The sequence below is a fragment of the Solea senegalensis genome, linkage group LG8 (assembly GCF_019176455.1).
Source record: "Solea senegalensis isolate Sse05_10M linkage group LG8, IFAPA_SoseM_1, whole genome shotgun sequence".
NCBI classification, from domain to species: domain Eukaryota; kingdom Metazoa; phylum Chordata; class Actinopteri; order Pleuronectiformes; family Soleidae; genus Solea; species Solea senegalensis.
In genome coordinates, this window is record NC_058028.1 from 25,449,545 (window position 1) to 25,473,496 (window position 23,952).

At 39.4% G+C, this 23,952-nt stretch overlaps 2 protein-coding genes across 3 annotated transcripts in view; both read right to left on the reverse strand.

Annotated features, from left to right (window-relative positions):
* The window catches only part of ywhae1 (tyrosine 3-monooxygenase/tryptophan 5-monooxygenase activation protein, epsilon polypeptide 1), a 13,888-nt gene extending 6,081 nt beyond the window's left edge, over positions 1–7,807 (reverse strand). The window contains exons 1-5 of the mRNA XM_044031446.1: positions 7,596–7,807; positions 5,273–5,463; positions 2,757–2,863; positions 2,314–2,517; positions 1,428–1,564 (exon numbers count right to left, since the gene is read on the reverse strand). Of these exons, the coding sequence (XP_043887381.1) occupies positions 1,428–1,564; positions 2,314–2,517; positions 2,757–2,863; positions 5,273–5,463; positions 7,596–7,659 (703 nt within the window). The 5' untranslated portion in view covers positions 7,660–7,807. The remainder of the gene's footprint in view (positions 1–1,427; positions 1,565–2,313; positions 2,518–2,756; positions 2,864–5,272; positions 5,464–7,595) is intronic.
* A 388-nt stretch (positions 7,808–8,195) lies between these two features.
* crk (v-crk avian sarcoma virus CT10 oncogene homolog) lies at positions 8,196–18,682 on the reverse strand. Of its 2 annotated transcripts, XR_006360851.1 has the most exons (4): positions 18,134–18,682; positions 16,370–16,959; positions 11,997–12,680; positions 8,196–11,351 (listed from the first exon to the last, which is right to left on the reverse strand). XR_006360851.1 is itself a non-coding variant. In XM_044031444.1 (3 exons), the coding sequence occupies exons 1-3, from the start codon at positions 18,351–18,353 to the stop codon at positions 12,543–12,545; spliced, it is 948 nt and encodes a 315-aa protein (XP_043887379.1). In that variant the 5' UTR covers positions 18,354–18,682; the 3' UTR covers positions 11,364–12,542. The 2 variants fall into 2 exon arrangements, 1 of the variants encoding a protein (XP_043887379.1); XM_044031444.1 differs by lacking the exon at positions 8,196–11,351 and having other exon boundaries at positions 11,364–12,680.
* Positions 18,683–23,952: the final 5,270 nt, after the last annotated feature.

Here is a 23,952-nt window from a genome sequence, read left to right on the forward strand (position 1 = left end):
AACCTGTCCATCACCAGTGCAAACAAGAAGGGGCTCACAGCTGATCCCTGATGTAATCCCACCTTTACCTTGAACCCATCTGTCACTCCAACTGCACACCTCACCTCTGTCCTGCACCACCCTCACATACTTCTATGCCACTCCCGACTTCCTTATACATTACCAGGGTTCCTCTGTTGGAACCAGATCATCAGCTTTCTCAAAATGCACAATATTTTTGACAATTTCTGTTCCAGGGCTTAGCAAGTCATTCTAGACTTCCTAGATACCATTGCAAAAAGCATCAATATCCCAAGATTAACACAAAAACCGGTTAAAGTAAAAATATATGCACATTCTTAAGGAAGCTTGCATTGAAACTGTGGGAAAACACCACCACAGAAATGGTATATTGCCAATCAGAATGACATGCATCTAATAAGGTAAGTTATGATTTTCCTGTCATATGTAACTGTTCATGACTGAATACAAAACAGACAACATGAGGATTGATTGCGACACAAAGTACAGTTAACATGAGATACAAAAAGTCGGGTTTGTTTACGACCCTACAGCAGAGAGAATGAGAGGGCAAGAGATGAGTCACCGAGAGATGAAAAGCTGCCAGTGGACACTGCACCAAAGAAAATGCAAACTAATATAATGAAAGAGTAGAGAAAAATTTATCAGACAAACAGGCCTCAACAGCATTTAAAAAAAAAAGCTAATGCTTTTAGTAGTGACAGGTATGAGCTATAAATCATGATGTACAGTAGAATTACTCAACTGTTTATTCAGTACGTTGGTGATAACAGCATGTTTCCATGCACAGTTAGGTAGAGCTGTGGTTGTAGATCGACTACACTGTTCAGTTGAACTAGTGTCCTTGTCCCAATACACAAGCACATGTGAGGATTCGATTTATTGTCTGGTAGGGGTGAAAGACACCCTTACAGCTGCTTAGTGGTAGGTGTGATTTTGTTTGACATGCAGCAACTTGTTGGAAAATTTACTTAAAAATATATTATTTTTGACATATTAACAAAGTAAATGACTAAAATCAATGATTACATTAATATTGCTGTACAACTCTTGATTATTGAAAAGTTGATTTTCATTTGCATTAAGCAATTAATTTTATTTTATTTTCTATTTCACCTACATAACTCTGTAAGCCATCAACTGAAATTAAAGGAGGAGGAAGTGTTTTAGTGGAACCTTTGGGTAGAAAACCAATACCTTTCAAGTGGGGACATTGTACAGTCACAAAGAACCTGACAGTATATGCTGACAAACGTTTTTAAGTGTTACAGAACATGAGGTAGTTGAGAGTAAATGACAGAGGAAAAATAGGTAGACAAACCAAGTGCAGACAAAATGTCAGCTTTTACATTGTGCCACATTAACATTATGAAAAGACACCCTGGTATGATAAATAAACTTCTTACCGTCTCCCTGTGCATCTGAAGCCCATAGTGTCAGGTTGTCGCGTAACAACTGCAGGATAAGCGTGGAGTCCTTGTAGCTGTCTTCACTCAATGTGTCCAGTTCTGCGATGGCATTATCAAATGCACTCTTTGCCAACCTGAGTAAACATATTCAGAACTTGTTTTTAAATCAAAGTCTAAGAGACTGGGTAATACTTATTAGACACTGTTCAAGTACAATCATGCCAGATCAAGCTAAACAATGTTTATAAAAAAAATAAATTTCTACTTAATCCATTCACTTGATTGCATATTATCTGCTTGTGAGAGGATTTTGCTATACACTCATTTCCTAGCTGCACCCAGTGCAAAATGTGAACAAAGTAGATCAAGGGGTTAAAAATAACAATGTCTGGATTTATAAAAACAATCATTTCATGTTATTAACTGCTTTAACATCAATACGTAAACATTTTGATAAAGAGATCTTTAATTTAAGCTGTGTCCAACATTAGCTATGATCTAATGAAGTAATACTACAAAACATAAAAAGCTCATCAAGGTTTATATGTTACTACTTTAAGGTAATAATAGCATACAGTCTTTCCCTAGAATACTTTTTTTGTCAGCAGTGCCATGACAACGGCCAACATTCACTCAAGTCAAAGTAGTTCTAAATAAATGGCCCTTTAATCATTGTAGATTTATCATTTTTGTCTTCTGGATTAAAATTTGCTCACTTGTGCACATTACAAGTGATAATCACTGGTGGCACATTGATATTAATGATCATATGAAATTTTGCTCCACAATCTAACAGGGGTGGCAACACCACTGCTGAATGAATGTTGGGGAAGTACTGCTACACAGGTTATTAAACAGAAAACAATGAATGGAGGAAACTGACTGGCACGCGGAATCAGGCGAGTTGTGAATCTCATAGTAGAAGACGGAGAAATTGAGGGCAAGGCCAAGGCGAATGGGGTGTGTGGAAGGCAGTTTTTCGGCAAGTGTGTTAGCCTCTTTGTACGCCAACAGGCTGTTCTGCGATGCTTCACCTTTGCTGTCGCCAGTCTCAAACTCTGCCATATACCTGTAGTAGTCCCCCTTCCTGGAAATGAGGGGAAAAGTTACTTTTAATGGTGTACATCAGTATTTAAAATAAAGAGTTGCATTAGTATGGTCTAGCTGCATCAACAGATTCCTGGCAAGACACTCATTTTTAATGTTTCTATCATGACATTTTGTTGCCTATTTAATTTCCAACTGCATGACATGTGTCAAATAAATATAAAACCAATGAACTGATACGGCATTCAGTCTATGGCGTAGAGTTCTCACAGCTTTTACATTTTGTTGTAGAAGACCTTAGACTCGTCAGAGTAAGCAGATGGGAGTAGGTGTTCGTCCAATGTTTTCAGAATATCATCACAGATACGCCTCAGCTCCTCTTCAACCTGTCAAATATAAACAAAATGCCAATTATCACATTAATTTAAGATTCCCACCGAAGCGCCCTAAAGTCCCTGTAAAGTGTTAGAAATGTCAATTCTGACTTAATGGTACCTTTGGAGGTAGCTTTAACAACATATTGCACATAAACAGATCTAGGTAAGCAGCAGTCCTTCATCCTCTCTGTCCCTCTTCCTCTTTATCAGTGGTACCTGCAGCTTTACAGCAGGAGTCTGCTCCTCTTTCTGTTCTTCTCTACTTCATTTCCTCATCTTAAAAGGAATTTTAGATAAATTGTCAGAGCTTATCTGTGTGTTTTTACGTCCAGGTTAGACACATTTGTGGAACAAAGACATCTCAGCTCGCTAGTAAAACAAAAGCAGTAGTGTAGGAGCAGGTGCAGTGACTCACAACTGAATGGGAGACCACTGTTTTTACAGTTGCAATCAAAATGATTCTAGGTTTATTGGCAGCATTGCACAAACAAGGAAAAGCATACATAAAGATAGCAAAGACAATGAATGTTCCAAGAGATACAGTTGTAAGTTTAAACTTAATGGAACAGTGGCTACACTACCTAGTCAAGGCAAAATGAGGAAGCTATTAACACTTGCCACAAGTCCTCCACTGACTGCAAAAGACCTGCAGCAGGACCTGAGGTTTCAGTTTCCACACCAAGGCACACTAAGCGCTTAAGGGCTCCATACCTGAGCTCTTGACTCTTGACACCACTTCTGACCCTAAAGCACATGAGAAATTGTCTCCATTTTGCTTAAAACTATATACATAAGAGGTTTTGGCATTGTTTTGCGGAGCAATGAAAACAAAACTGCAATGAAGCATGGCAGTGGCACAGTGATGCTCTGGGGCTGTTTCGCTTATTCTGGCACTGGAAATCTGCAGCTTGTGGAGGGAAATCAAGTATCAGGAAATCTTGGGAGAAAATGTCATGTGGTCTGTGAGGCATCATTGGACCTTCCAAACGGGCAATGATCCCGATCGTGCCTCAAAGTCCACTAAGGCTTGGTTTCAGAAGAAGTCCTGGAAGATACTAAAGTGGCCATCAGAGTTGCCCAACATGAACCCCATTGAAAATCTCAGAAATGCTGCCAGAAGCTGGTGTTTGGCTATGCATCACTTTTGCAGCAGGTCATAACAACAAAAGGGTGCTCTACTAAATACTAAAGATGCTCATCATGAAGGGGTCGAATAATTTTGAGACTGCGGTAGTCATTAAAATTGGCTATTTGTGTTGAATTTGGAGAAACTCAGTGGTTAAGACCGGTACCCTGTGTGCAAAAGACATCATGGTCGCAAGTTCAACTCCACCCCTGGCAGGTTGTTCTCAATTCCCTTGTAAGTCGCTTTGGATAAAAGGGTCTGCTAAATGACATGTAATGTAATATTAGTTGTTTTGCAAACAGCAGTTATTTTCCCATTTTGCCATTAAACCTAATTTGCAGTTGAATCATTTTGATTGTAACTGTATATTGACATCATATTTGAGGGTCCATGTGCGTCAAGTCATATTTTTGAGACATGCCTAACACTTTTGAAAAGACTACTGGAGAGACATTATTTTCACTTATTTTCAAGCCACATGCATTAAGAAAAGAGAAAATCAACCAAATTAATGACAGAAAGCTGCAAAAAGCCCATTTGATTGCATTATGTATGTATATGTAGAGAGATACTGATTTATGCAAATACATTGATTTAGGCTACACGAATGTAATACACTCTTACTCATTATTTCACTTAGATTAATCAATGTGTTAAACTGCTTGAATTTTATTTAATCATAACATTTCATAGTTTGACTATTAACACCACCAGATAACTGAATTGGATCAAAGAGCTTCTGAGCCAGACACCAAGTGCAAATGGTCTGTTGCAAATCCACTGGAAAGGTTCAATTACTTAAATATATGCGAGGCAAAGTCTGAACAGATAAAACGTAAGATGTTTAACAACACACCGGAGATTACAGAAATGATTATCAAAATGAATGCACTTCTAGCTGACTCATATACAGACAAAAAGCTGTGTGGTAATAGGATGTTAAATTAATGATTCCCTGATTGCCTGGTGGTGCTGATTGCTGTGTGCTGTGGTAGTGACAGGCGAAAAATAAAAATGACATAGCAATAATTGTTATTGAATTGTTGCCCAGCCATAAGAGAACTACTAACAACATGGAAATATGATAGCAATAACTAATTTACGAGTCCCATTCGGACAATGACTGTGGTACGACTGCCTCTCGACACATTCTAGCCTCTCCCAAAATGATTAATATACTTAATATACAAATACTTAGAGATTTAGAGATGCAAAATGCTTTGAAACGAGAAACATAGTTGGAACAAGGGAACATGATAACTCAGGCACTGTGTGAATACTGAGTGTTTTACCTTTTCCTTGTATAGTTTGATCATTGCTGATTTTTGACCTACGGACTCCTTTACTTCAAGGCTACTAATTATCCTCCAGGAGGCTCTCCGAGCTCCAATCACATTCTTGTAAGCCACTGATAGTAGGTTCCTCTCTTCCACAGTCAGCTCATCACCCATGCCTGCCACACACTTCATCCAGTCCACCATCTCTGTTAAGGAAACGTGCAAGTGTCACTTAGGCAGGTTATTTGCATTTCAACATTTTATCTTTAGTGCACTCTGTCATAATTGTAAAAAATATGCTCCTAAAATGACTCTTAAACACTGAAATAACTTAACCTTGCATTTATGGGGTACATTTTTAATACAAAGTGAGCTATAATAAAATAATCCCATCTTTAAGTAAAAGATCATGTAAAACATTTCATTAAAAATTAATATATTAATTGGAAAAAATAATTTTCCATTTCCAGAATATACCAGGCATATTTTCACATTGTTTTACATGGTGGGAGGTGTTAATACATGTTGTGTTGGCTTCCTTGACGGTGCCAAACCAGTTTCATCAACCCTAACACATCTTCATTAACCACTAACTTGCACTCTGAACTTTGCCAGTTAAGTTGTGCTGAACTACATGCAATTTAACACAGCTACCAGGATTTAAATTATTATCAATAATAAATAATTTCGGGGATTCAAACTGTGAAAATATGCAGAGGACATTCCTGTGTGTGAGACTGTGTGGTTGTTATTGTATAAATTTTCACTTTTTAAAGAGGCATCCAAGAAATTCGAACACAGCCCATGCTAAGAAATGGATAAAATAAGAGATTACTATATGAATATTACCCACCAGCAAGATACAATATTTTTCAACAAAACTTTATTTGTACAACACAATGTACAAAAAAGTATAGGAAATACAGATTATCCAATTTACGAGCACATATAATGGTGCAAAACATTCTTATAATCCATTTTGTTGCAGAATAACAAATGTAAATGAAAAAAGAGGATTTTAAGGTAGAATTAATCACAAAGTGCTTTAGTTTTTACAGTGTTAGAGTTTGTCCAAGTATTTAGTGTGTCCGGGAAAGATGGAAGGTAGGCTAGGAAGACTTTTGGATCGGGTTTCTGATTCATGTAAAAATGTTGCTTTTAAGCAGATTAAATTAAGAATATATACTTTTTTTTTTATTAGGAATTTCCTTAATTATAAAATCTGAACCTAAGCTGGATGTCTAGCTTTTGGTTCAAAATGTAGGTAATTCCAGAAAGTCTAACAGAATGTACAGTCCAACAAGAGATGAGTTGTGGTTGCATTTACACAGTGACAAAAAGACCAGACGGCCAAAATGTATTCTAAATGTCACCAATTTAACATTAAAAGCATAGCCACTGTGCAGAAATGTACATTTATAACTTCACAAACCTTATTTGAGACACAAAATAAGCCATAAGACATTTATTATTATTGTGCTCAAACGAGGCTGAGTTCCCTGTGTATTGTAATATTATGTATAACATTATAGATTATAGATGAACATTACGACTGCTCTAAACAATATATCATCCAGTAAATACACTGGATACAAATCCCGCAAATGTGTCATGGCATTCACTTAACGTTTCTTGTCAACCAGTGGCAAATGCAGCGATCTAAAATGAACCTCCACAGAGCTAGTATTGGCGTGAAAGCCTGACTGAAGCACAGCAAGTTGAGGTGAGTCGTAATGGACACACCTCAAACAGCCAGGTTTCATGGGAACACCCAACCAAGTATACAGCTGCCGTCCCACTCCTTCGCACCGCTACTAGCACAAGCTTCAACTAGCTAACCTTGCAGTTAAGCAAACGCATCGCTAACCTTACTGGTTTGTTAGCAGCGGTAACAAAATATGAACGGATACGTTATTGTGGTTGCAAACACAGTAATAGCACATCGATTTTGCTCTAGGCACCTAAGTGAACCGGTAACCCAAGCGTTAAGTTGTAGATGTAGCATGGTGCAGGGGAGGCAACTACTGACAGCTCACGCTCCACTGATCCGCCATTTTGTTGTAGCCCCTTTGCTAACGTTAGCCATTTTTAGTCACATACGAATAATTTTATCGTAACACAAGCACACACTGGAGGTAGCCGCTTTGCTAGTACTACAGTATCTTATCGGGGGGGAAGAGTCTCTTATTAAGTAGCAGGGCGGCGGACATAACCCCATTAGCTCTCTTGTTACCCGCGGCTAATGCTGCGCTACTGCCGACCATGGTTAACATAGCTAGAACAGGAAAACTATAGCGGCGAACATGTTCTACTCAGAGCCAGCTAAAGTGTGACTTACCGTCATATCGCTCCGCCTGCTCGGCAAGTTTTGCCTTAAAAACTGAATTACTTCGGTCTGCCATTGTGTACAGAGTAGCGAACTAATTAAAGTACCAGGTTTTCAGTGAAAAACACGACTGTGTACCAGGTTCCTACAGTCCAACAGGGTCAAGGAGTAGTGCTGTTGTGCTCAGCCCCACCGGTAGCGCTGTGCTGGGATGGAGTAAAGATGGCGTTCAGCCTCATCCGGGTACTGACAGAGCAAACATAAATGAATCACCATTTCTGACCACTGACACGCCCATCACTACTTTTTATTTATTACGAGGAATCACGAAGCAACATTTCGCTGCGTTGTGCGAGCTTGGATTGGATTTATTTTTGGTTGCACAGGGTGGGTGGGGGGTTCTCAGCTTGGGGCCCCACTTATTGGCTGATTTGCAAACCCTGTTGCAACAGCCTTGGTTGTCCAATTCAACAGCCAATTGGTTGTGATGTTAGAGCACTAAAGAGAATAGACTACCATCCTGTGCTGACATGTTTCTACAGCAGCCCCAACAGACACACATAACATTGAGGGACATCTCTCTCTCTCTGTGTAAATATAAATATTACTCAATTCACTGGTCATGGGTTTGACTTTATTTACTAGTATATTACCACATTACATGCTACAGAAAATAAAAATGTAATTTCCGTTGTCTTGAAAGAATATAGTGTTATAATAATAAAATGGCACATTTTGATATTAACAAAATTTCCACTGGAATTTTGACACCCCTTCCTTTTCATCAAAGGAAATGAATGGCTTCATGCAGGGCCAATAAAAAAATACTTCTTGGTGGTTTCATTGGCAACACAAAACGTACAAGATGATTCTTCAATACACTTGCCATGTGCAGCGTGAGTGACAAAGAAGCTTGATTTGATCACAACTATGCAGATTAAAAAAAATTAGTTCCCTAGAGTGCAGATTTTTCCAAGATGTCAGCCAAATAGTTAAAAACAGGAGAAAAAAATGTGAAGCAATGAAGGCTAACTGAAAACCATACTGTATAATCAATGCAAATTCAGTGTAAACGCAGTTAAGTGCATACAGTTAATCAAATTTCACATTCTTTAATCTCATAATTACTGGTAGAATATGCTTTCCTGACGGAGCCCATCTTTCTGAATGTTGCAACAGTGCCACCTACAGGTGGAACAACGGCACAGGCCAGAAGTAGAGGAGCAGGTTCTCTCAGGCAAATGACTAAGCTGTTCATGTCTATGCAGTCTGCTTCATTCATGTTGTAAATGGGTGATGATTGTCAGGTGTCAACTAGATGATTGATTCAACATAAATACACACAAAAAAGCTTTTTTTTGGAGGGGGGGCAATCTGCACTGCAACACAATTTTCCTAATGGCTTGGCAAAACAGAAATAAAAACAAACAGTAAAACAAAGTCCATAATGGTGTGTGCATTAAATAAAAGGGCAGAGGGTTAACGAGAGATGGACAAGGCGAATACAAAAGCTGAAAAGAAGAAAATAGTGCAACGTGGCAATTGAAGACAAAGGACATGTACCAAATAAAACAACTTTTTCTTTTCTTGGACATATTTGACATGATGTGAACACAGAACAGTCTCTTTTGCTAAGGAGAGAGATGTCATCCCACACCCCTCCAATCCCAACTGCGAGTCAGTTTCATCAATGTTTGCATGAACAAATCACTTTGCTTTTGACAAAGGCCCTGGTGATACTTTCTGTATTCTGTGTCCACTCTTTGCATTTCTGCATGCCCCCTAAACAGCTGTGGTTTTATTCAGACTAAAATAAGGTTTAACTTCAGTCTGGCGCTCCACGCAAGAATAGTGATTTCTTTCAAGGAGTTTGTCCTAATATCCTTCTTTTATTTGTGCGATTGGTTTGGGTACAAGTGGACTTCCTTGCAAAGCCACATCTGTGCGTCCAGGGTTATTATCATTGTCATTGCTTCTTTTGACCAAAGACCACAGGGTGTGTGATGATTTAAACTAGGGCCACAGCGACAAGCGCCAGGATTATGAAATTTGTCATGGGGACCCTGGTGAACGTCAGTAGACACAGATAGTATGACCTGGGCCTAAAGCGCTCATCAAAAGCGATTCCCCACAGTCAAACCCAGCTATGAAAAAAACGACAAAAAAGAAAACTAATATTTTAGCATGTAATGATAATCACAGAGTACATCATTTCATATTAATGTTTGTTTTTCTTACAAAAAGACTACTTGGTGGTTGTAGGTAATGGTGGATAGGGGCTGAGGTAAGTAAAAAGTGGGAGGTGAAGAGAGATTAAATGTAGTGTTGCCTTTATCTCCACCTCGACTGGAACTTCTCAGGTTCATTGCTTGGGCCCTTCTCTACCGCAAAGACTACATCAAGTCACTACTAGCTGCTGACTTCATCCCATTTTGAACTTTGGTGTTAGGGATTGGATGCTGGACTGTTCACTTCCATTTGATGTCACCTTTTTTCTTCACTCCGAACCTTGACAAAATATGTTCTCGGTGGTAAAATGTGCTCGATCTTAACTTGTGCCAAAGATAACGCTGCATTCATTCCGAGTGAAGACCAAAAGTAGATGTAAACTTTAAAAGATACCATCCTCTCCACATTGGTAACCTTGTCAAACATGGATTAAATTTCTTGCCCTGCAGAAATACAGAAATATTAGTTGATGAAAACATTTTCAACATTGTTCAAGATGCTTATTCCTCAATTAAGTTATCACCACTTTGGTGATCAGAATCTGGAAAACATTAAGGTACAGTAGGCAGGGATTTTTCTTGACAATGTTGATTAATAGTTCAATGATTGATTTCAGCATCATGTAAAGCAAGAGAGAACACTTCTGCACCTCTGAGCCTTATAAATAAATGTATAGTGTCATTGTACAATCTGATCAATCACAGAGCACTTCAGAAAGATTTCTCCTATTGGCTGGTCCACTACACATTCTCTGCATAAGGTCCCCAATTGTTTCCTATGCTAGTAAATAAGTAATCTAAAAAAGGAAAGCTCAAGGAAAGAGCTGAAATGACAGTCTGACAATGAACACAACATGATTCCAAAACATCAACAATTTTCTTCAGGGATCCTGCCTACTGCAACTTTAAGGGCAAAATGAAGAAAGAAAGAAAGAAAACAAACACTGCCATGGCATGTAGGGGAGATTAACTGCATCTGCTCTTTGTGTGGAGACATTGCAAATTTGATTTTGTGGAAGATTCAACACTCACTAGGCAAGCACTGCAAAGTCAAAGTAAAATCACAATGAAATGTAATAGAAGCACGAGAAGCACACTTACAATCTTTTGGAGTGTTCGATGGTAGATTGATAACACTCTCTTATTTGCACAATTATTAACAGCAAGTGGTTAGCTTAGAGTAGCAGAAACACTGCTAGTGAGGCAGATTAAGTAGCCTGGTTCCGCTCAAAGATAAAAGAATGTGCTAGTTATATCCTAGTTTCAGTTATTTGAGCTTTTACAAGTACATATTTTTTTTTGCAGGGCAGAGTGGTTTAGGATTACCTGGTTGCTCGGCAACTACTCCCAGCAAAAAAAAAAGGTACATAATGGTGAACTGCCCAATTCATTTTCATGTTGCTTAAACAACGAGACGTTGCCTATTAATTGGCAATTTTGATAGCTTTACAAAGAGCTAAGCAGCCATGTCTGCTGCCTCCAGTCTTTATGTTGGGATAATTAGCTGCAGGTGGTAGCTTCATATTCACTGTTCAGACCCCTGGTTAAAAAAAAAAAAGAGAACACATTTATTTCTCAAACTATTCCTTTAAATGAATTGTAAAAACTTAAATAACGGCAGCATAAAGCCTAGTTTATACTTCATCACTTAACACTTTTGATCGCACAATATTTTCATTTAATGCTCCTGGCTAAGTTGTCTCCATGGGAACAAACTGTACATCATCCTCCAGCCATCTCCGTACTATCCTGTTCAATTTATCCTTCAATTCACTTGTTTATTTACATCTATATTTGTTTCCTTGTTTTGTGATGGATGGATTTAATGAACTTGTATATATAATTCAGGAGGAAGAGATTTTGCATTTACATTTACTGACAGTAGTGCATTGGTTGAAAAAAATAATAATAATAATAATAATCAAGAGAGCAACTTGGAGAACATGTTTTGGTCTGACATTCGGAGATGAAACATCTTCTTGGAGACATGGATGACTAATCATGTTGCAGGTCAAAATATGATTGTGTCTACGACACAAGAGAATTCCACGTCAGGTCACGTCAGGAGACCAAAGCGTTGAGTGACACTTTGTTTAAAAGTGTCAAACGCCAGTGTATAAATCGGGCTTCAAAACGTCAAACGAGACAAAAACACACATGGAAAATGTGTTACTCCTGATCTTACTTTTGTATTCCATCTGACGTGAATGCAGTGCGAGTGATCCTACAGTGGCGTAAACATGGTGATGATGGATGAGGATGAAAAATGACACAGTGCTGACTGAGTGTCATTATCTACTGGCTCCAACACAGGAAGAGGAAGTGGCCGAATTCTGTGGCGAGGAGTCTCCTGAGGAGTGAGTGTTGATAAGGTGTCCACGGCGGGGACATGACGAGGACTTAAACAGTGTTGACACATCCGCAGAACAGAACACTGAGTAGATGATCATTTTCCACTGTAGATCATGACCCATTCTGAAGTCAGCCAGCCAGTCAGAGCAGGGGTTGGAGGACAGAAGGCATAACTATTCAGAGGGGTAGAGCAGGAGAGTGTTCATGACGAGGGCTTTTTGTTTTGCTCTCTGCGATTCTCTGAAAATGTACTTGGTGCAGGTAAAAGCTGGAGTAGATGTGAGGAAGGTGAAGTGTGTGGTAAAGGATGACAGGTGGGGGAGCAGGGGTGAGGAAGGGTCTAATACTAGTGTCCAGGTTGTGGCCCAGCTGACCGCTCTCAGCTCAGTTCATCCTCAGCATTGTGCTGGTCCAGCAGTTTGACGTGTGTGAAGGGAAAGTGGCCACGTTTGCCTTTACATTCCCCCTCCCACTGGCCATTCACGTTAATTTTGGTCACCTTCACCATGTCACCCACCTGGAGAGGGAGAAAAGGGTGTGAATGCACAGGAAAGTCTACAGGAAAGGACACAAATCTATCACACATCTAGCAAGTCAAAGTGCCAAGATCCCACCTGGTCTTGCTCCACAAATGATAGATGAATCAATGAGGATTCACCATTTTTATCTGGTTTGTTTTACTGTTCATTAAACAAGCTGTCTTAAAACTTAATATCAGCATCGACTGCTCAGCATTACATTACAATTTTCTTGATTAATGATTGGTTTGTGAACTGCCAGTTTGAAACCTTTGAAAATTTAGTTTGGCCAATGCCATGCCATGTTTTGTTTTTGAAAACGGAATAAACTATTTATGGATGAGAGGGGGAAGAAGAGAGGGGTGGATTTTAAAGACAATGCTTTGACTGGTAGGTCACCGTGCGCGACATCCACCGGTGAACACACCATAGCCAGACACTCCTCTAAATAGACAGGTTCACTTATGTGTGTGTTACGGCAGCATGGTCAGACATACACCGCAGCTTTAATGAGAATAAGGGACCATCATTTACAAATGGACGCCATACTGTATTGAAGACCTGAAACTACATAAAGTCAAAAGTAGCCTCATTTTCTCAGACTAGCACACACACAGTGCCAAATAAAAGTGTGAGTGACCCTGTGCACACAGATGTATACGTAATTATCATGCAGTGCTGGGGAAAAACACCAACAGATCTCTCATCATATTAAAACATTTTTGACTCATGAGACTGTGGCAGGACAAATAAGGATATGGCAGACCGCCACAGTCTAGATAATTAGTGGGAAACACTGACTGTCAAAATAGACTAAAACAACCAACATACACACTCCTCCAGTCTGACGAGGAGTCTGTTGTGCTCAAAACGTCACATTACCCAACATTCCCTTTTATGTCAAATTAACAGTCCAAGTTTCACAGATATTAATTCTAATGTCATCAAAAAAAGCATGACATTTTGTCATCTAACAGGCAAAACCCAGAGAATATGTGACTTCCTCTGATTTCAAGGATACGTGGTAACCCTGTAGTTGGGTAACTAAACCACGGAGTCCACTTAAAGTTGGAGTGGACTGTTTCCTGGAGGATATGGGAAACTTTAAGCCATCACCTTAAGTGAAAACTTATGCCAGGCATTCTTCAGTGTTCTCTGTTTTATCAACAGTTTAAAAACAGATAGATTGGCATAAAAATGCAGTGTAAGATGCAATCTGGCTGTCAGGGGAAGGCGTGAATGATTACAGTTGACCTGCAAAGGCAGAGGAGTGGCTGTTCCTGTGTCATTAAGCCTGTGCAAATAAGGACCAAAGAGTCCGTTCCAAAGTTCAAATCTCGGCGAATGACGACTGAATACTCGGGGGGATAAAGCTCTTCCACGGATCACTTTATCAGTTTGATAACCTGGGACTAGTTCTGACGATTGTGTTTAATGTGTAACTGGAGGCATTTCTACTACTGCGCTCTGCACAGGCACAGTGTGTACATAAAGTAAAATAAAGGGAAGCTATTACATATTTTTGAACAGGTGAATACGTCTGCTTCTCCTGCAGTGCCCTCCTGTTTTTTTTCCAGTCAGTGTAGGGTCCTAAATTGATTTTTATGGTGTGAAGGGTCACCATGATTCTGCTCACATGCCTTGCTGCTGCTGCTGCTGCTGCTGCTGCTGCTGCTTGTGGATTTCACTAATTACAACTGCTTGCTTCTGTTTTGTGTATGTGGGTCACTCTTTTGCAACAATAGAGCATTAGGGAACAGTTCCAGGTTAAACAAAAGACAAAATTGTGTTTTGTTTGTGTTCTTAAACTGAGTTGGGTTATACCTTGTACAATGAGCTACAGATTAGAAATGCAGGAGGTACTAATGCAATAGTTATGAATTCTTTCTAATGCATGCCAGTCCGAAAGATTGGCACAGGACATGCCTGTCCTTACACCCAGTCAACAAACCCCGTCGTTATTGTGTCACAAGCCACAGCCATTTAACGTATACTGATCACAGCTGCTAGTTATTGTACTGGATCATAAATTACTGTCATGTGCGTTTGCTACTTTGGCTGCCGTTACACAGTGTTTGGGGAGACAACGAACACAATAACGCAATCCAGTAAAGCACCACCACAAGTTATGGCCTTAAATTAACCACAAAGCACATCCAACATCTCTCTCTGGCCCAGCTACAATGACAAACTCAACACTAAAATCTTAACAGAGCTAGTTGTAATATTTTTGCTTCATCAACTAGCAGAGAATTCATTTGAAAGCTATTTTTCCACACTAAAATAGCAAATAATACCTCGTTCCAGCTAATCAAATTGGGTTAGCTGCTGTACATAAAGATCATGCCAACCTTCTCAGATCTGAATTAGAATTTAAGGCCAAACATGTTTGTATGTATGGCCACATGACACAGGGATGACACCAAATCATGATGATGAAGAGAGTTTCAGACACTGGCGAGGAGAGATCATCACAATCAGGGGGCATTTTTAAGACGACACAAGGAAACTCAAGCTAATTATTAACTGCCTAGTAATGTAGTGCTGAGTCACCATTGGCAAACTGGAGCAGATCAAACAAGGAGCCTCTCATCAGTCAAAGCCTGAAAATTCTGGCTCAGGTGGGGAGTGGTAGAAACCAGCTCGTACTGCACAAAGGACCTTCCTAGTGTCAAGTGTAGGCAAGCAAACTTCAAACAGCAGTAGATGAGTTGTTGGACTCAATAAAAAGAGGTGATAATACAAAGATGGAATCTATGTTGGTATCTTTACCGTTAGTGTCCACCAAGGAAGGCGAGAGAGGCAGCAACTAGTCTGCATCTCAGCTGGACTCCTGGCTTCGTAGAGACTAAAGGAAATGGTCCTGTTCCCAAACACAAACTATTTCCTTCCCCCAACGACCTGCTCCGTGGGAGCCTTGCTCTTGCTTCCGGACAGTGTTAACAGCCCAGCTACTGTGAGCTGGGAGCAGAGCTTAATGGCAATTTTCATACATGGGTGCCTTTTCATCTTTTTACTGTTGGATTAAAAAAAAAGTGCCCTCAACTCAAGTACTAGACACTAATGATGTAAACGTAACAGACACAGTTGCCAGACTTTTAACAGGTCAAACTGAATTCAGCATTAAATTGATCTTTATACAATTTTGCAATTTAAAAAATGTAATTATTGACTTTTAAATGTTCAGGAACATGGTGAAAATGATCAGCCAAAATAATTTCAGTGTATTTTACGGACATTCAATTATTACCTCAATAATATCACAAACAAGTATTTTGTCAGGACAACTGTGATCGCTTATTAGCAACAGAAGCTACACTAAATGTAATCATTTTTGGTAGTGCAAATTATCTTATAGTTTTAAAAAGATGTGTACAAACTATGAATGTGTGAACCTGTTTTGAAAGCAAAAAGTGATTTCAGTGCATTTTAGTGCTATTCTTTAAGTTTAAAACAGGTGGTCAGGCTTATCCTGACAGGAAATTCTCATATCGTATATAATTATGTCTCTCTAGATTTAGAAAACTGAAGAGACCTACATTAGCACCTTTGTGCTTGATTCCTGCTGAAAAATTAAGATAAATAAATAAATAAATGTGATAAGATGACAGTGCTGGTCCCACATTCTTATGTTAAATTTTGTGTGGATGCACAGTCGAAGAAAAACACCACATATTTCCATATTTACCTCTAAAGCCAGGGCTGTCTTGTCATAGGCATTAGGCACCCTCTTCTGTATGGCCCTGGCATAGACAGGTCCATTCTGGAGATTAGGGAGAGGAGTGGGCTGTGCATACTGGCTGGGGTCACCCAGAAGTGGTGTGCCAGACTGAGCCACAGAGCTGTCAGAGTTCCCCAACATTCCCATCCCTCCCAGCGGTCCCCCAGGAATGCCAGTCCCCACCACCGAACTTGGAGACGCCGGCCGGTACTTCTCTACATACGGCACAGGGATCATCCCTGCCCGACCTTCTGAGTTCTGGGCGTTCCACCACTGCTCCTCTGGCTTCTCGAGAACTCGGAGAATATCGCCTTTCCTGAAAGGGAGATCCTCCTCATCGTTGCCAGGGAAATCGAAAAGCGCCCGGACATACTCGTCTTCCAGGCGTGGCGTGGGGCCGCCTCCGGCGCCAACATTGATGAAGGAGGTGTGTTTGGACTTGTTGATAGGTTCTATCAAGGTGGTGGTGTCCAAGTAGTGGATTTTATAGAATTCTAGTAAAGCGGGGAGTGCCTCAAACTCCTGGTCACCAATTCGGAACCTTGGATGGACCAAACCTGGGGAGATAAGAGAGGTGTCAGCGAGACTAGTGAAATGTCTTTCTTTTAAAAAAATGAAAAGAAAGAGAAAGTGTGCTGGGCAGGATTGACAAAAGGATAAAAAGCAGAAATTGTCCGACACCAGCTGCTGCTCAAAAAAAAACAAACAAACAGTAAAAGCCTTACTGCTTATTTCCAACCAAGCCCAAAACATCTGAGGAAGGGCTTGGTCTATTTTTCTGGAAAGTCTGTAATAAAGAGGTTTATTCGGAGCAATTATTATATCTAGCAAGGCTCTGCTAAAAAAGTGATTAAATAGAATCTCATGAAGTGAACTTTGCCAATTTGTGTATCAGTTCAGAAGTTGGCAACATGTGTTGTGATGGCAGTCCTCAGACATGAAAATCACCTGCATTGCAATGTGAAATAAAGCCAGCAGTGGTCAATTGACATGATGTAGCACATACAAGTTAATTGCTCTGCTCTTAAAGGCGAATAAAGCAGCTATTATAGTGCATTCTATGTAGGATGTGGTCATTATTAAATACTGTAACTAAACTGTATTGCAACGTCTGTTGAATTGAGGTCTCTGATACATATCATAATGTGAGATTGCATGACATACCTATCCGTTATGTGAAGTCTCTGCTTTATTCCGACATACTTGTGCATGTTCATAAAAATCTGATACAAAGTCTATTTTTTCATGTAACGATGCATTACGGTGATTTCCAGAGTGACAAAGAAGGATTTCTGTTTCCTTATTTTGCACTTTGTTCCCTCTAAAGTAAGAAGGTATTTTTATGGGGAAATACGTGCAGATTTTCAGCTGTAGATCTCATGCGGAAAGTCCATTAAATCGTGGACATTTACACATTAAAACTGAGGTCACCAGCAGGTAAATGATGCTCGTTAGATACAAGTCACATTATAACTATGTGCTCCTGAAAAAGTCACACCGCCCACCACAGGAAACGTGCATCTGAATGATCTTCTGTGTGTTGTGCATCAGTGTGTTTCCTATGTGAGAGAAAGCCAACATGAAACTGGCACGTGTTTAGCGGTGTCTGGCCTGCACACAAGAGGGAAGGCAAACAGGACTACTGCGCATCGCCTTTGGTGCAAGTCATGCAAGAATGGTCACATCAACATTTCCTCACACGAAGCCGCTCCAGCCCCGCTGTTAGCTTACCTGGACCAGACTGTCTGTTGTTGCTGATGCTGTTAATTATGTAATGCGAGACTTTGGAGTTCTCTGACACCGAGAGCACGTAGTCGCCGGGGCTGGTGATGGAGTCCCGCACCAGAAACACGCCGTGCCGCTGCCCTTGCAACAGAGACACAGCCTCCTGCCTTCTCAGCCGACCCCAGTACCAACTGCCGCGGTCGTCCGCGTCAAAATTTCCGGCCATGATAACCACTCCAAAGCCGAGGCTTCACCGGGCCTTCCCTGCTCTCCCTCCCGTTATCCGCAAGCAAAGCCTTCAACTCATACAAAAACTTTAGCGCTTAGAGCACGTTTAGTAAACAGGCGACATCCGCAGCCAGCAGTTTGGACATAAATTCGCCGACACAGGAACTCAAGCGCGAGATAATAGGACTCTTATTTGGTTTGTGGTTAGAATTCAGCTCTTTTTGTCATTCAAGGCGTTTTAACAGCAAAACTGCAGCTACAATACGGCGGCCGATGACAACTAACTTCAAAAACTGAAATGGCGGATACGGGAAAACAAAAAAAGACCAATCTCACCGGATGTGACGCAGTAACTATGTGCGCCCGACGCTCATGTGTCAAGCTGAAGTGTAGTAACATGAAACTTCCGTTCCGAGAGGAACCACGTAATAATCATTACGCATAATACTGCAATTATCAGTTCAAGTCTGAATATAATAACAACATTTATTAAATCTTCCAATGTAAAATGTGTGCCCACAAATCTGTATATCTTATCATCTTCTTTACTTACTCTAATTCCAAAGCTTTTATTTTGGAGAAAACCTTGGTACACAATTTCCTGTTCAGGCTAAAACCTAGCGCATCTGTCATGTTAGTGGTTGTGAAATGTAATGTAAAGTTTGCCCTATTGTTGCGCCACACAGACTGCACTGCTGCAGTCACAATGTGGACACATGTAGTTCACACGCATATTGAAGCTCTCTCCATTAAACACAGTTAACCTAGTTAACGAGAGAAAGTACTGACAGAACACAAACGTCTACCAAGCCCACTTAGTTTCTCACACTGTCATTACGCTCCCCTATTTCACTAGGTCATAATTATTTTTGATTTAATTGTATTGCAAATCCTTAATCTGTATCTATATCTAGGTCATCACCAAAATATAATAATCTCCCACTTTTACTAATTGAGTTATGAAGCTCGCACTGTGTCCACCATTACTGCACTTTGTCCAACATAAAATATCATTAAACTTGTCTGAGAGCTCTGTTTGTGGGCTGACAAAGAGTGGATGCCCTGACTGCATGCGTGTGAAATGGCCATAAATGATTGATGCCCACCATCGGCAACATTGTCCACATAATCCAGTGACTGTCAGACACAGTTCCTCACAGTGGAACTGGAAGCCATGGTGATGTCATCTAAAGTGACAATGTGATCAGAAAGTTTTTCTCTGCGGTGTTTAGGGTCGAGTATAAAAGTTTAAAAGAAGAAAGTTACAGGTCATCCAGGACTTAATGTCTCTGAGACATTCCTGGAGTTGAACAACCTGATTTATTTCATCCGGCCTCATTGATAAATATAGCTGTGTGTCATCTGCATAACAATGAAAGTGTATGTTGTGCTTCCTAATAATGTTCCCTAGAGGAAGCATATATAAGGTAAAAAGTATAGGCCCAAGCACTGAGCCTTGTGGAACTCCACAATTAACTTTTGTTTGTAGTGAGGCTTTATCATTAACGTGAACAAACTGGAATCTATCAGATAAGTATGATTTAAACCAGCAGAGGGCAGCACCTGTGATACCAAGAGTCTGCTCCAATCTCTGCAGTAGAATATTATGATCAATGGTGTCAAATGCAGCACTAAGATCTAACAGGACAAGTAAAGAAACTAGACCATTATCTGAGTTACTAACTTTAACTAGTGCTGTTTCTGTGCTATGGTTTAATCTAAAACCTGACTGAAAATCTTCATACAGGCCATTAATGCGCAAATATTCACATCATTGATTAGCAACTGCCTTTTCTAAGATTTTAGAAACAAAGGGTCGCTTTTTTGAGAAGGGGTTCAATAACTGCTACTTCAAACGTATGGGGCACATATCCAGTTAATAAGGATAGATTAACTGAAGGTGAAAGATAAACTAGAACTGAAGTTATGTGTGTAACTATGGTTCTATGAATCCTGGATGACCACCAGATCACCATCTCACATTCCAGTGCTTGAAGCACCAGGTATAATGAAATAAAACCTGCCCTACTTGACTCGTAAAATCAGTATGAAATTAAATGCACAAGTGTTGTAACAGAGTAGGCAAAGCAGGTTTACTCGAGCAGGGATGGTCGATGGCTGGAAACATGGTCAGATGCCATTATAACTTTCTGCTTTGTAATGTCAGAATGACAAAGTATGAACCACGAGGAGCACCTTTGTCTAAAAAGTCAGCAAACTTTAGATGCAGTAAAGAAAAATTCAATATAACATAAGAAGATAATGCTTTATTCGTCCCACAATGGGGTCATTTACAATAAATTGTTATTCCCACATACAGGTGTTAGCGTAAGAGAGCTCAGCAGGAATACCATTGTCACTGTACAGCCTAAATTATATTTGATCTGCATGTCATCCACTTTTTAATTTTCCATACTTTAACCACACTTCATTCATCAGACAAGGATTAAGTTCCACTTCACACCTACGCACGCAATCAATCAACAGGTATTGCTCGCTTTGTGAATTAGAATGATTCAACTTCCCTCTACACACCTTCAACCTGTCCTGACGACAACACCATTCATGCTGGGTCTATTACAAAGGGGGAAGAGAGCAGATTAAAATATATGAAAAGACAAACAAAACACAAAAAGAAGCACTTCCCCTATATTTTCTGGGCAAAGGAATAAACAAAAGGGCCACTGATGCTCTGCATAAAAACAGTCAAAGGTTTTAAAACACTTTGTTTGACACACATTAAAATAGATAATAAACCAATTAATTGAAATTACTTGACACTAAAATACCTGGTAAGCTGATTTACTTTCCTTACTGACTACCAGCCATCTTCAACCCTGCAGGAACGCAGGTTTGAAATGTACATAAACATAATAAACATCACACCATTACCCAAACACATAAAACACTACACAGATTTAAAGAAAAAAAAATCCTAGCAATAAATACTGCATGGTATCCTGCACCTCCCTCACTCTCCTGTGTTCCACCTATTAGTAGCTCTATATAAACAATGACTGCACACGCTGCATAGCAGTTTTTAACCTTTAAATCCACAGACTAATAGTATGAAAAATGTAGCTTCAGATGATTCAATAACTCCTTCAATAATGACACACAGTGACTTGGCTAATAATAACAGATTTGATATGGCTTCCTCTTTGTACAATACAGATTCAGGTTTCCTAAAGCAGTGGTGGACTGTGTCAGATGACAGTGATTTTCCAGAGTACTGAGCTCATGGTCATCCATATGTCCGTCACAACAGCATGACAGTTTTTTGTACCATACAATCGCTGACTCTTGATCCGTGCTTGTTTTGTAAAGACTAAACCTTTGGTGGATGTTCCTTTTATACCCAATTTTATACTCTCACGTGCGACCAGGTAACCTGCTCATAGTAGTTAGCATGGCGATTTATTCTTAGCAGTTAGTCTGGTCCCTACGTGTTTTATTAGAAGGATACCTTTGTTTTGTTTTTTTACATGAAATCCCAATGTATCCAACCTCAGTTTACAGTACAGAACAGTACAGAACAGTACAGAACAGTACAGAACAGTATAGAACAGTACAGAACAGTATAGAACAGTATAGAACAGTACAGAACAGAACAGTATAGAACAGTATAAAACAGTACAGAACAGTACAGAACAGTACAGAACAGTATAGAACATTATAGAACAGTACAGAACAGTATAGAACAGTACAGTACAGAACAGTATAGAACAGTATAGAACAGAACAGAACAGTATAGAACAGTATAAAACAGTACAGAACAGTACAGAACAGTATAGAACAGTACAGAACAATATCAACAGTATAGAACAGTACAGTACAGAACAGTATAGAACAGTACAGAACAATATCAACAGTATAGAACAGTACAGTACAGAACAGTATAGAACAGTACAGAACAATATCAACAGTATAGAACAGTACAGTACAGAACAGTATAGTACAGAACGAACGAACAGTACAGAACAGTATATAACAGTATAGAAGTACAGAACAGTATAGAACAGTATAGAACAGTACAGAACAGTATAGAACAGTACAGAACAGTATAGAACAGTATAGAACAGTATAGAACAGTACAGAACAGTATAGAACAGTATAGAACAGTACAGAACAGTATAGAACAGTACAAAACAGTATAGAACAGTACAGAACAGTATAGAACAGTACAGAACAGTACATAACAGTATAAAACAGTACAGAACAGTACATAACAGTATAAAACAGTATAGAACGTACAAAACAGTATAGAACAGTACAGAACAGTATAGAACAGTATAGAACAGTACAGAACAGTATAGAACAGTATAGAACAGTATAGAACAGTACAGAACAGTATAGAACAGTACAAAACAGTATAGAACAGTACAGAACAGTATAGAACAGTACAGAACAGTACATAACAGTATAAAACAGTATAGAACAGTACATAACAGTATAAAACAGTATAGAACAGTACATAACAGTACAAAACAGTATAGAACAGTACAGAACAGTATAGAACAGTATAGAACAGTACAGAACAGTATAGAACAGTACATAACAGTATAAAACAGTATAGAACAGTACATAACAGTATAAAACAGTATAGAACAGTATAGAACAGTACAGAACAGTATAGAACAGTACAAAACAGTACAGAACAGTACAGAACAGTATAGAACAGTACAGAACAGTACAAAACAGTATAGAACAGTACAGAACAGTAAAGAACAGTACAGAACAGTATAGAACAGTACATAACTGTATAAAACAGTATAGAACAGTATAGAACAGTACAGAACAGTATAGAACAGTACAGAACAGTACAGAACAGTATAAAACAGTATAGAACAGTACAGAACAGTACAGAACAGTACAAAACAGTATAGAACAGTACAGAACAGTATACAGAACAGTATAGAACAGTACATAACTGTATAAAACAGTATAGAACAGTATAGAACAGTACAGAACAGTATAGAACAGTACAGAACAGGTACAGAACAGTATAAAACAGTATAGAACAGTACAGAACAGTACAGAACAGTACAAAACAGTATAGAACAGTACAGAACAGTATAGAACAGTACAGAACAGTATAGAACAGTAGAACGGTACAGTATACACAGTATACAGTATAAAAATGGTTACTTTGCTCAAATAAGCGCTGTAAGTATTTATATTGGGTTACTTATACATTGAGTCGTCCACAGTTCAGCCACACCTTTCTGTATGATCTTATTAAAAGCTACTGTGTTGTATTGTTTACGTACGTCAGGTGTTTAATCTCTTCATAAGTTTCCATTATAAGCTGTTTTCTGCTTGATGACACACGTCTCCTCCATTTCTGCATCAGTAAACCGGTCTACGTCAAAGAGATGCGAACGCACACCTACCAGGATAAATTACACCTGACTTGAGCCAGGTCTAATTTAAGCCTTCTCGCAACAGACTAAGCCAGGATGAACTTAGTAGCATAGGTCAAGACTCGCTTTTTTCAGAAATCCTGGATATCTTAATTCTACTTTCGTGCCACAGGCCCCAGTTGTATTTGTGTTATTGTTGTGTTTTCAATTGTTGACATCAAGACATCAATGTCA

Bases quoted from the DNA above. Each gene is read 5' to 3' on its own strand.
- crk (XM_044031444.1), bottom strand. From the start codon at position 18,353: ATGGCCGGAAATTTTGACGCGGACGACCGCGGCAGTTGGTACTGGGGT. The intron at 16,960-18,133 runs GTAAGCTAACAG...TTATCTCCCCAG, and splicing joins CAACAGACAGTCTGGTCCAG to GTTTGGTCCATCCAAGGTTC. The intron at 12,681-16,369 runs GTAAATATGGAA...CTCCCTCTCCAG, and splicing joins AGACAGCCCTGGCTTTAGAG to GTGGGTGACATGGTGAAGGT.